The sequence below is a fragment of the Marmota marmota genome, unplaced genomic scaffold, assembly GCF_001458135.2.
Source record: "Marmota marmota marmota unplaced genomic scaffold, marMar, whole genome shotgun sequence".
Taxonomy (NCBI): Eukaryota; Metazoa; Chordata; class Mammalia; order Rodentia; family Sciuridae; genus Marmota; species Marmota marmota.
This window is the reverse complement of record NW_026000283.1, coordinates 9,700,417-9,713,181: the sequence shown is the minus strand read 5'-3', so window position 1 is coordinate 9,713,181 and position 12,765 is coordinate 9,700,417. Positions and strand designations below refer to the sequence as shown.

The window sequence follows — 12,765 nt, the reverse complement described above, 5'->3', positions numbered from 1 at the left end:
CCTGGTACCAAAAAAAAAAAAAAAAGAACTAATTGATTAGAAGAAATATGAATTCCAACACTAAACAGAATACCTACAAGAGTCTACAAGAGTATAATGTTAAAAAATACTCCAGAGAGTTTAAGTGTTAGGTCAGTTAACATGAAACCTTATTTTGTATAAATGTACTTAAGGAATAAAAAAGGAGTCAGAATTAAATTTCTACTATAAAACTAAAATATTTACTTACATAAGTTTTGTTTGTAGTTTCATACGTTACTGTGAAATTCATCTGCCACTTTGCATAAAGGCAAGTAGCATTTGATGAATCCGTCAAATTAAGTTCCAAGGCATGAGACTGGTCAGCTCCTGTATTTATTGAAAAAAATTAATTATACTACTATATATACATATATATATGTATACACACACATATATATAAAATAAAACAAGTTCTAGGTACTACTTAAGTTCAACCAGCTCTAAAATGAAACAAAGTATTTTTAAATATATATAGTATCCTGGTGATTGCTTTGCTTTATAAATTTTTAATAGAAGTAGCATTTCCAGGCTGGGGATATAGCTCTGTTGGTAGAGTGCTTGCCTCGCATGCACAAAGCCCTGGATTCAATCCCCAATACCACAAACACACACACAAAAAAGTAGCATTTCCCTTCCCAGAGAATGGTTGCTTGACTTGGGATGCTTGAGTACAGACTGGTGATATTCACCTTCTGCCTCCTAATAATCATTTCCATACTCATCTGTGCACCTTGCTAGTTATGTCTTAGGCAATTATAGTTTGCCTTTTGGGGGATTTTGAAGTAAATGAAGTAAGGGGAAGCCTCTGAAGGGGATGATGAATTCCTGCTTCTCTCAAATCAGCTGGTGAAATTTTCTCTGCAATAATGATAGACTCGATGCTCCATAGTCTGTTGCAAGCTACATGCCCTAGGGCACACAGATCTCTTCCCAAATGATTTGATTCTGATATGATTTAGATATGGGATAGCTCTTCTAAGCTATTGTATGACCAAAAGAAGGAGTAATGCAAAGGCCTGTTAGATTCATAAAAAGGTTAATCTTTATAAATGTGGAGTTCATCACTTTCACTTTAAAATGGAAAGGCCTGATAAATCTTTTGACATATACTCAAAATTACTTCCTAAATTCTCAACCTGCTATTTGCTACTTTTTTTTCCTTTTTCTGCAGTACTGGGGATGGGACCCAGGGCCTCACGCATGACAGGCAAGTGCTCTACCACTGAGCTGCACCCCCACCATATGCGTCCTCTTTAGGCAGAAAAAACTTACAGAGCCACTGAGAAAGAAAGGCTTTGGAAATTTTCAGCCAACAGCTAACTTTCTCTAATCTTCATAGGGACATTCCCTGCTAAACTGGCCTCAAATTACTAATGCAGAAAGGGGAAATATTCCAGCAAACACACCTGTAGCATAAATAGTGGGCAACCATTTGAAGATTTTTTCTTCACTGTCTCACACATTACCCAAGGAGTAACCTGTTTCTTTTTTTTTTTTTTATTGGTTGTTCAAAACAACCTGTTTCTTATTAAGATGGCTACACACCCTTTAGTGACAGCTGAGCAATCCAGTGTCATCTACAGGTAGGGACATGTTCTAGACCAGAGAGAATAAAATCCTCAGATGAATACCAAGAAGGCATGCCTCAGCAACAGCTTTCAAGCTGTACACAAAAGCCTACAGTCATGCTCAGGAAACCTGGCTGCCTTAGCAAGCCCAAATAGTATGCCAAAGCTTATGGTTACTGACTGTGACTAAATGTATTGGCTTAGGCTCAAAAAGACTTGTGAGACCCAAATAGGTTTTCTATCCACTCTCTTTTTTTATGTTAATCCTTTGTTATTTTGTTTTCCCTTCATTCTTTTCTAATGGAGCTGGCATACACACCTTAGGCATACCCTGCAGCCCAAAGTGCTGGTAATTATAATCTTTTCTAATCATCTGTAAGTTTGTTTTTCATATGTTCTCTCTCTCTGTCTGCATTGAAGTCCCTCACCTTTGAACCATCCTGCATCCCTAGGATAAATCCCACTTGAGCATGATGAATGACCTTTTTGATATGTCGTTGGATTTGCTTTGCAGGTATTTTATTGAGAATTTCTGCATCTATGCTCATTAGCAATATTGGTTTCCTTTTTTGTTGTGTTCTAGGAGTAGAATGGTGGTTATCAGAGGCTGTGTTAAACAGCCTCTGGTGTGTTAAACAATGGGTACTAAGTTACAGTTAGATAGAAGTAAGAAGCTCTGGTCTGCTGCTGCATAGTAGGGGAACTATAGACAACAATAACATACTGCATGTTAAAAGAAGCTAGAAGAAATTATTTTGAGCTTTCATCATAAAGAAAATAAGTGTTTGAGGAGATAGATATGTTTAACCTGAGGCTGGGCATGGTGGTGCATGTTAGCGGAGGCAGGAGGATCAAAGCCAGTCTCAACAAGTTAGTAAGGCCCTAAGCAACTAAATAAAATACAAAAAAGGGATGGGGATGTGGCTCAGTGGTTAAGTGCACTTGGGTCCAATCCCTAGTACCGAAAAAAAAAAAAAAGTTTAACCTGATTTAAACATCACACAATCTATACATGTATCAAAACATCACATGATAGTCCATTATGTTTTATGTTTGCTAAATAAAATAAAAAATAAATAATTTAGCACATTCTTCTCATATTCACAGCATTCAAAGCTATTAAAAAATAACCAATGGTCTGGGATTGTGGCTCAGAGGTAGTGCGCTCGCCTAGTATGTGTGAGGCACTGGGTTCGATCCTCAGCACCACATAAATATAAAATAATGACACTGTGTCCACCAAAAAAAATAATAACCAAGAATGCTGGGGCTGTAGCTCAGGGGTAAAGTGCTTGCCTTGCATGTGTGAGGCACTGGGTTCAATGCTCAGCACTGCATAAAAAATAAATAAAAATACTGTGTGTTCATCTACAACTAAATAAATATTTAAAAAAACAAGCAAGAAAAACATCTCATGTATTAATCATCTTCTGTAAAAAGATATTAGAGTAACAGAAAATTATGTAAAATAGTAATAGGATCAAGCTGTCCTGAGGTGGGAAAATTGAAGCTTTCTGAAGCAGAAGACACAGGTTGTGGTTCACATTTATCATTTGAAATAAAATTCAAGTTAGTCTATCTAACCTGGTGGCCCATGACAAAGAAAAGAGAAATGCGCCCAAGAGACCCAACACACAGTTTCAATCCTTTCACACCTTTCTCTGAAAGAGTGATTTTTTTCACTCTTGTTCTCCATCTCCAACTGCACAGGAATCATTTTTTGCACAAATATCCATCATCTCAAACTCAACAATTCCAAAACTAAAACTCATTCTTCTTACTTCTTCCTCCAAACGGGCTTCCTCTAAGTGAAAGGCAGGGCCAGGCACTTGGGCTCAGGACTCAGGCATTTGAGGAAACAACTTCTAGCTTCAAATTGTCTCTTAAATCCAATATTTGCCTTTTATTTCTACTTCCTATCTACCACTCCACTCCTAAATTACTATAGATGCCTCCTAGCTGCCCCTGAAAGTGCTGCCAGATTAGTATTCCTTAAATACAATTTCCTCTCAGGACATTCTCCTGTTCAAAACTTTTTACTGCTTCCAAAATTCCCATATTAAATTTAAATTCCTCTGCCTGACTTTCAAAGCAATCCTTAATCCTGTCACACCCTATTTCTTCAATGTCTCTCACACCATTTTCCCAGAACACACCCTTTAATCCAGTTAAACCTGTTTCCCCTGGACCCAAATACCTAACTCCATTCAACTTCTACCCCTAGGCTTCTATTGTTCCTAACACTTGAAATCTACTTTATTCTGCTGACTTAAATGTTCACTTCAAAGATGTTCCTCTTTTTGGCTGGCCAAAATCTGAAACAGCTTCTTCCCCCACAACCTGGTTATAATTTTTGATCAATATCACTGCCAACTATAGAATCTGAAAACACTGGATACTTGTTTTCCCAGCTTCCCTTACAGCAAGAAGAACTTATGTTAGGCTCTACCTAACCAAAGGTAGAAGCAAAGAAGCCTAAGAATGGAGCCAGAAGTGGAAGAAGGGCCAGGGAGTAGCTACAGCTGGATCAAGTGCCTTAGCAACAACAAGGTAGCAGTGGCCAGTGGTGCAATGTGAAGTTTCAGCTTGGTGGTGGTGGTAGTGCAATTCAGTGGTATGACTTAAGGTCATCCATCAGGCTTTGGGATGTACAGCCAGGAACTCCAATATTCTGAGTTACATAACATCTTACTGATATGTAACATACATACAGAAAAGTATACAACATAATACATGTAAGGAAAAAGCATATAGCTCAAAGAATTTTCACAAATTGAACCCTTAGGTGTCAAGGAATAGAGTATTACAAATACAGTCATCCCTCAGTACCTAAGGGAACTGACTGGTTCCAGGACTCTAAGGATACCAAAATCCTTGGATGCTCAAGGCTCAAATAAAATGGTGTATAATTTGCATATAACCTAGACATCCTCCGTATCCTCTAAATCATCCCTAGATTACTTATAATATCTAACACATGGAGATATTATATAAATGGCTGTTATACTGTATTGTTTAGAAAACAAGAACAAAAGTCTATACATGTTCACTATGGATATAATTTTCCCCTAATATTTCAGATCTACAGTTGGTTGAATCTCTAGATATGGATCCCACACATAAGGAGGGCCAACTGTACTCTCAAAGTTATTATTCTCCTCCTGAGGATAACTACCACGCTGACTTCTAACAGTAAAGACCTGCTTTTCAACTTGAAATAAATGGAATCATTCACTATGCTCTCTTCTGTGTCTGGCTTCTTTTACTCAATATTATGTTTTGTGAGATTCACCCATGTTGTACATAATTGTAGTTTATTCAGTGTTACTGCTGCATAGCTTTTCCTTCCTTCTTTCTTCCTTCCCTCCCTCTTTCCCTCCCTCCCTCCATCCCTTCTTTCCTTCCTTCCTTCCTTTCAGTACCAGGAATTGAATCCAGGGGTGCTTAACCACTGGCCGCATCCCTATACCTTTTTAAATTTTTATTTTAAGATAGGGTCTCACTAAATGGCTTAGGACCTTGCTAAACTGCTGAGGCAGACCTTGAACTTGCAATCCTCCTGCCTCCGGGATTACAGATATGTGCTACCACACCCTGCTCTGCACAGCTTTTGATGTGCTACTCATCTATGTTATTGCTGATGGACATTTGGATAGCTTCCAGTTTAGTTCTATTACAAATGCTGCTGTAAACATTCTTGAATGTACCAGTAAACATGTGCATGTGCGTGTGTGTGTGTGTGTGTGTATGTGTACGTGTACGTGTTGGGTATATATCTATGAATAAAACTATAGGGTCAAAGGGCATGCAATGTCCCAGTATCTTTGTAATAAATTAATTTCCTTTCTGCCTAGAATCAATCAGATTTTATTTCTCTTGCTTGAAATCAAGAACCTAGACTGATATGCCATCCATTATTTCAGCAGCCACTGTTTCCACAAAGCTTTCTTGACTATAAAAGCCCTGGAGGAGCAGTCATAATGCTTATCCCCACTTTTCAGTATATTTTACACTATCCTAAATTACTCAAAGTTATTTTACACTGGTTAATCCTGACTTTCTTACTGTCAAAAGCTCCAAAACAGCAGTTTTCAACCGTCACTTTACAGCAAGCCAGTGTGCCATGGAAAATTATACTATATAGCAAATATTTCATAACTAATAAAAAGTACCAAAGTATATGAATGATATATATGGATAGATTCAAGACTCCCTTTTGATAGTGTTTCTCTTGCTCATTTGAATTCTAATATGCTCCCTTAATCAGATAATCTTATCTATGCCACTGCCCCTAGGAGTGTGCCTTTTAAATGAATGTCATCTATCATGTGTGTCACGATGGAAGAGATGAGGTGTATTACTTTTCTTCTGTCTCCTACCATAGTAGGACCAAGTATGTCCTACTAGTGCTGAATACATATTAGATTTTCAATAAATACTGATTTATTACATCAAGGTGAAAATACCCAGCAATAAAGACCTGAAATACAACTTAATCTGATTATAGGAAAGCTAGTCCTTTTATGAACCTATTAGTCTTCTGGAAACTCCCTCAAACCTCATGTCAGTTTTCTCCTCAATAAATTCTGAATGGATTTCAAGCTAGGAAAAATGCTTTTCACACAAGGTAAGTTTACAGGTGAAACACTGTGGCAAAAAGTCCCCACATTGCCATTTCTATCCTTATTGCTATGCTTGATATAGGAATAGCCAAATCATTTTTGCTTAAAAGGCTTTATGATATTAAAAAGGCACAGCTGAGACTGGGCATAGTGGCGCATGCCTATAATTCCAGTGTGACTGGGGAAGCTGAGACAGAAGGATGAGGATTGGGAGTTTAAAGCCACCCTCAGCAAAAGCGAGGTGCTAAGCAACTCAGTGAGACCCTGCCTCTAAAAAAAATACAAAATAGGGCTGGGAATGTGGCTTAGTGGTCAAGCACCTCTGGGTTAAGTACCTCTGGTGATCCAACTTACTAGCTGTGAGAATAGTAGTTCTTATTTCTCTAGCAGGTTATCGTTTCAGGGCTAAGAGAACTTTGCCAAACAAGAAGTTAGACATTCCAGGTTACAAGTCTCACTTCTAGTAAACAATACCTAAAGGGACCCTTCCCAGTTTTTAGGCCTGTGTTTATTTTCATCATTTTAAGTTACAGACTCTTGTACTCAACTTTATCCATTCAGAATGAATATTGGCAAAAAGGTCTTAAAAAAATAAGGACTTAGAGGCATACCAAACCTACTGACTCTTTCTTTTGGTTTCCCCATAGGTTTAAGTCGATTAATTGTTCCTCATTTACAATTTCTAATATAGGTTTACTTGCTACATTCAGCTGCTTATAGTCTTGCTTTCTGGAAAGTCTCTTAAAATGGGAAAGTAATAATATGCTTTTAAGCTACAAATGTTGGACATGTGAAAAGGAATATTAAAAATTAATAAAAATATGGTTTTAACCTACAAAATGACTTAATTTTTTAAGGTCAGACAGTGGGTAAGGAAACGAAATTCAACTCTTATTCAACTAATGGAAACTGCTTATTGCTGAGCAGTGTTTGGCAAACCTCCAGCATTCTTTTGCAATGCACAGCAGGACACCAACAAGTACTTATAAAATAATTTTGGGATCTGAGGGGATCTCTGATCACTTTAATATGAAATTATGATCAGAGAACTTTTGTCACTATACAAGGAAGAGCAGCCTTCCCACACCAAGGGACACTTAAGTTAGCTCCAGTGCTGTGAAAGATAATCCTTGGTTATAGACAAAGTCCACCAAGGATATAGGGGAAGAAAGCTGTACACTTGGGAATAGCTAACTATTTCTAATCCTAGTAAATGTGGTAATCACTGACTAATGAACTAATGACAAGTATGTCCTTTCAATTATCTCTATTACAGCTAGAATAATTTTGACAAAACCTCGAAGTCAAAGTTATAAGTTAAACAAAATGTGGTAAGGCTGCAGAAAAATTTCAGCACTTGCATTCTCTTTTATAGATGCTTCCAAAAGGGGAAATATTAGCTCTTTGTGAAAACCTAACTCTCACAGGGCACAGTGGCACATGCCTGTAATCACAGCAGCTCAGGAGGCTGAGGGAGGAGAATCACAAGTTCAAAGCCAGCCTCAGCAACTTAGCGAGACCCTGTCTCAAAATAAAATATAAAAAAGGACTGGGGATGTGGCTCAGTGGTTAAGTGCCCCTGGGTTCAATAACCCCCAAAAAACAAACCAAAACAAAAAAATACCTTTCATCTGGTACACAGTAGAGCATGCCTGTAATCCCAGTGGCTCAGGAGGCTGAGGCAGGAGAAACGCAAGTTCAAAGCCAGCCTCAGCAAAAGCAAGGCAAAAAGCAACTCAGTGAGACCCTATCTCTAAATAAAGTACAAAAAATAGGGCTGGGGATGTGGCTCAGTGATTAACTGCCCTTGTACCCCTCTCCCTGCCAAAAAAAAAAAAAAAAAAAAAAAAAATCACAAAGAACTTTCTAGTTCTCCATATCAACCTTCATGACTATGCAGGTAGATCTAAAGGAGCACAAGAAAGAGACTAGCATTATTAGATAGGATTATACTTTAGTAACTTGGCCTATAATTACTTGTATGCTTAAAAACTTATTTTGAAGTTCTCAATCCAAAGACACAAAAGACCTTATTGCAAAGATCATCTAAAGTTCACAGAAAGAAAGAAGATCAAAGTTGGTCTAGTTCATCATCATATTTACCAGTGCCCACCAATGAATACCCTCAACAAGAATTTACTGAGGGTTAACCATGTACCAGACCTGGTGCTAGCTAGGCCTTGGGAAATAGCCATACGTAATACAGTCTCTGCTCTCCAAAACTAATACTCATAAAAGAGACTTGACTAGAACTAGAAGAAAATGAACAGAAAATAGGCCAGTGTTAATAACCTAAGAGTTTTAGAAAGACAAGATTTATTCTTTTTCCCCCAAATGGTTACTTGTCTGGCCTCCTTATAACACCCAGGCCTCTGCCCAAAAGTCACTCAACAACAGATGGCCCTCTGACAACACAATATTAATACAAATCATTCCCCAACACCCACCCCTCTCATCTGCTCATTCTCCTTCCTCATTATCTGCTTTATTTTCTTCACAGTGTTGATCACTATCTGGAATCATATTATTTACACATTGGACTCTGTTCCTCTACTAAAATATAAATCCCACAAGAGCAGGACCTCATTTGTCTTGTCTACTGCTCCCTCCCTTTCACCTAGTATAGTGGCTGGTGCACAACAGGCATTCAAAAAACATTTGTGGGGGCTGGGATTGTGACTTAGAGGTAGAGTGCTTGCCTAGCATGTGTGAGGCACTGGGTTTGATTCTCAGCACCACATACAAATAAATAAAATTAAAAAATTCATCAACAACTAATAAAAAATATTAAAAAAAACATTTGTGGAATGGAGGTGCTCCCACCAGTGAAGTACACACTAAGGATATTTATAGATTTTTCTCACCCAGAAGAGCATCAATTCTCAAAGAAAGCCTCACTCAACCCTGAAAAAAACAGAAGTCAAGCTAGTTATGAGAATCAATAACCAGTGAAAAATTCTGAAATCTCTGATTTGGAAACAAAGGAAACAATTAAGCAATGGTGCTAGGAAAGTATTTTCATGCACTGCCCTTTTTATAATGACTCTAAGTTACATAGTTTGTTTCCAGAATGTTCTCTGATCAGTTATCATTCATTCAAATAAATATCAACATAACTGAATTTCTATGAAAAAGATCAATACATAGACTAAGAATTATTTTTTAGTCTTATTGTAAAACAACTTTTTTTTTTTGCTTTTTTCCCACAGTGCTAGGGATGGAACCCAAGGCCTCATGCATATTAAGCAAGTGCTCTACCACTGAGATACATTTCAAGTCCTAAAGTAGCTATTTTTAAAAGGCTTCTAATAGAGCTGGGATAGTTATAAAGTTACAAAGTAAAATTGGCAGCTAGTACACCAATGCTAATGAGACTATAAATTCAGGACAGACTCTCCTACAATGGTACCCTCTATAGTACCCTGGCATAACACTAGATACATAGTAAGTACTTTACTAACATTTATTTATTGAGTTATGAAGAACTTATTCTTGGTATCCATTTTGGTATAGAAAAATAATGTACAAAACCCATCAAATAACTAAAGACTTGCCAAATTCTTAACAGAAAAAGGTACATGGAAGGGCTTTGAGTTCCACACTGAACCAAAAGCCGTAAGAAAAAAAGTAGCTGTATAGAAAGATATTTACCATTGCATCCTGGAACCCTTAAAAATGGGATCTAGCTACATTATAACTTTTACTGCTCCAAATAGTGTTCTAAACTTGGGAGGTGGAGGGAATCAATCTTGGAAATGTTCCAAGAGGATGAATCCAGTTAGTCCTAATCAATAAATGGCAAACTAGCAGATGAGCTGATGGGTTCTTTTATGTGCTTCTTTTTGCCTGTTTATTTTCTGCAGTGAGCAGCACCACTTTCGTAAAAACAAAACAAAAAAAGCTTTCATTAAAAAAAATATTTAATGACTTGAAAGCCAACAAATAGGACAACTATTACTTTTTTTATCCCTTTCTCTAAACAATAACCATGTTGGTTTTGTGCACAGATTCAACTGGCAGGGAACCTCTGATTACCAGATGTCATGGTCAGATGTGTTCTAGTCACTGATAAGGTGCTTTCTATTGTAAACAAGGCACTCTTAAGAGTCAGTTAGCCCTTGGTAAGGGCTTTGCAGTACAGTTAAGGCTTCAAATTAAGTGTTCAAGCAAAGCCTCATGGTCCCATTTCAAAAGTGCTAGGAGTCTCCTGCACCCTATGGCCAGCTGGACTAGATCAAAACTTTCCTATCCATGGAGGACCTCACAAAGATTTGGATTATGTGAATTATAACTATCGGTATTCACTGTAATAGAAATTAAAATTGAGAAATAAATAACACACAAGAACATTAGAGCCATCAGGATGTTGATATCATCACACATTATGTAGCCTCTGGAAAACTCCACTGTACCCTGGTGAAAAGGCAAGAGTGAAAAGGACAAACACCTTCTTAGTATTATTCTGAAAAGTTTTGATTTCAGAGACCCCCAGAAAAGGTCCTTGAGAATGACTGGATTAGATAATCAAGATTCCTTCTGATGCTATGATTCTGAAGCAGGGTTTCTCAACCTGGACACTATTAACACTTTGAAGCAGACAATTCTTTGTTGAGAAGGGCTGCCCTGTGCCTATAGGAAATTTAGCAGCATATCTGGCCTCTATCCACCAGATGCCAAAAGCAATCCCCCAGTTGTGACAACCAAAAATATCTCCAGATATTGCCAAATATCCCCTGGTGGAGAACCCACTCTTTCAGGGTGTTGATTTTATTCTACTAAAATTTGAATTACAAAATGTTTACCAATCATTGCCTTCTCAGACTTCCAAATAGGTCTATTTCTTTCCCACTCCCATCTGGGTCTGTTCCTTCTTTTCTTTCAAGTCACAAACAGCAAGAGTCAGTGGGTAACAAGCTCAGTACAAATCAGGTCAGGAAGAGCCATTCTGGTCAAAGTGCACGTTTAGGCATTAAAGCTGTTAAGGGCCCAAGGTCTACTGGGGCACAGCACTATCAGCTAACATTCATTCACCCAGACATTCTTAGGACCTGATAACAACCCAAATTACCTACCCTTTCCTCCAAAAAAAGAGGTAGCAGAATAATTGAGTGATGGGGAGGAAGAAAACAAGAGATTCTGAGAGCAACGAGGTAGTATACAAAACTTAGATACACAACCACCAAAACCTCTCATCTGGGAAGCTTTCCCAACTGAAGCATCTGGGGATTTTTTGATCAGGGTCTGGCTGGGAGGAAGTAGCACAACTGATAGAAAATCCACATTCGCAACACCTCCAAGTCGGATATTCACTCCCCACCAAAGACCTCACCCATCCTTTGAGTCTTGGTCCAAGTTTTCTCTCCTGAAAATTGCCCCCAACCTACCTACGTCCCTTTACCCTTAAAACTCTGAGAAGCAAACGCCAAATCCAGTATCATTCCTCATGTCTTCACTCACCCTTTACTCCACAACCTCAAATTCCTACCTACAAAACCCCTAGCTCCCTGCCCTCCAGCTCTACTTTCCTCTCTTCTCCCCACCCAAACTTCCCCCGCCGCCCCACAGCCTGGCCGCCAGCTAGTTCACGCAGGTACAGTGTCTTCCCTCCCAATCTCCTTTCTCACGGTATAGTTTTTCCACCATCTTCAAAACTCTTCCCTGATCCTTGGAAACCAAGAATCCCCTAATTTTCTCTGCCGCCCCAGAATTTGCATGTACCGCCCTCCAGCGCTCACTCCTCAGTGTCTTCCCTAAGTTACACTTTCTACCCCGACCTCCTCCACTCTTCACTCTTTCCTGCCTGCTCCCTTGACGTCCACCCCCCCACCCCTACTTGCCCCTTGTTACTCTCATGGGCCCTTATTCCCCGCCATTCTCGGTCAGGCCTTCTCTAGGTCACTGCTCGTCTCCCAGGGGCAACTGCCGCCGCCCAGTGTCAGCTGCTGAGCTTCTCAGCTCCCTCCCCCTCAGTCCAGTCTTTCAGGTTGTGGCCTTTGAACCTGCGCCCCGGGCCCAAGCTGAGAAACTAATCTGAAGGGCCCGGACAACTCACCCAGGATGAGACAGAGCAGCAGAAGCCCGGAGCCTGAAAGCCGGGAGGGACGGAAGTACACCATGATCCTACAGGGCTGGAGGCGGCGGTGACAACAAGGGAAGCAATACCAGCGAAATGGCTCACTGGACCTGGGGACAGCGCACGGGTGACCACCGACCAAAGCGCTGTGAGAGCCAAGAATAGCCGCTTCAGCCCGAGTCATAAGACCAGGGGCGGGGCTCTTTCTTGCGTTCAGCCAATCCCCACGCTTGAAAGCGGCGAGAGGGGTGGTAATGTAGGGGCTGGTGGGCGGGGCGACCACGCCCTGGCTTTTTGGTTCACAACCGTTCCTTAGTTCCTAGGATATTTGCGCGGACGGTATTTTCCAAAGCTAAGGAGAGAGGATGAACTTTTGAGGACTGTAGATAAGAGATTATTTCTGTTCTGGCCCTTTAAGGAAGAAAAAGAGATTTGCTTACAAAAAGCAGTGTTAGGCATACAAAATAATATATGATTATTC

The 12,765-nt window shown here is 39.4% G+C and overlaps 1 protein-coding gene across 2 annotated transcripts in view; it reads right to left on the bottom strand.

Annotated features, from left to right (window-relative positions):
- Positions 1–12,537, bottom strand: part of Lamp2 (lysosomal associated membrane protein 2) — a 35,287-nt gene extending 22,750 nt beyond the window's left edge. For both annotated transcript variants that reach the window (XM_015498508.2, XM_015498509.2), the window contains exons 1-2: positions 12,264–12,537; positions 230–348 (exon numbers count right to left, since the gene is read on the bottom strand). In XM_015498508.2, coding sequence (XP_015353994.1) covers positions 230–348; positions 12,264–12,468 — 324 coding nt within the window. In that variant the 5' untranslated portion in view covers positions 12,469–12,537. The remainder of the gene's footprint in view (positions 1–229; positions 349–12,263) is intronic.
- Positions 12,538–12,765: the final 228 nt, after the last annotated feature.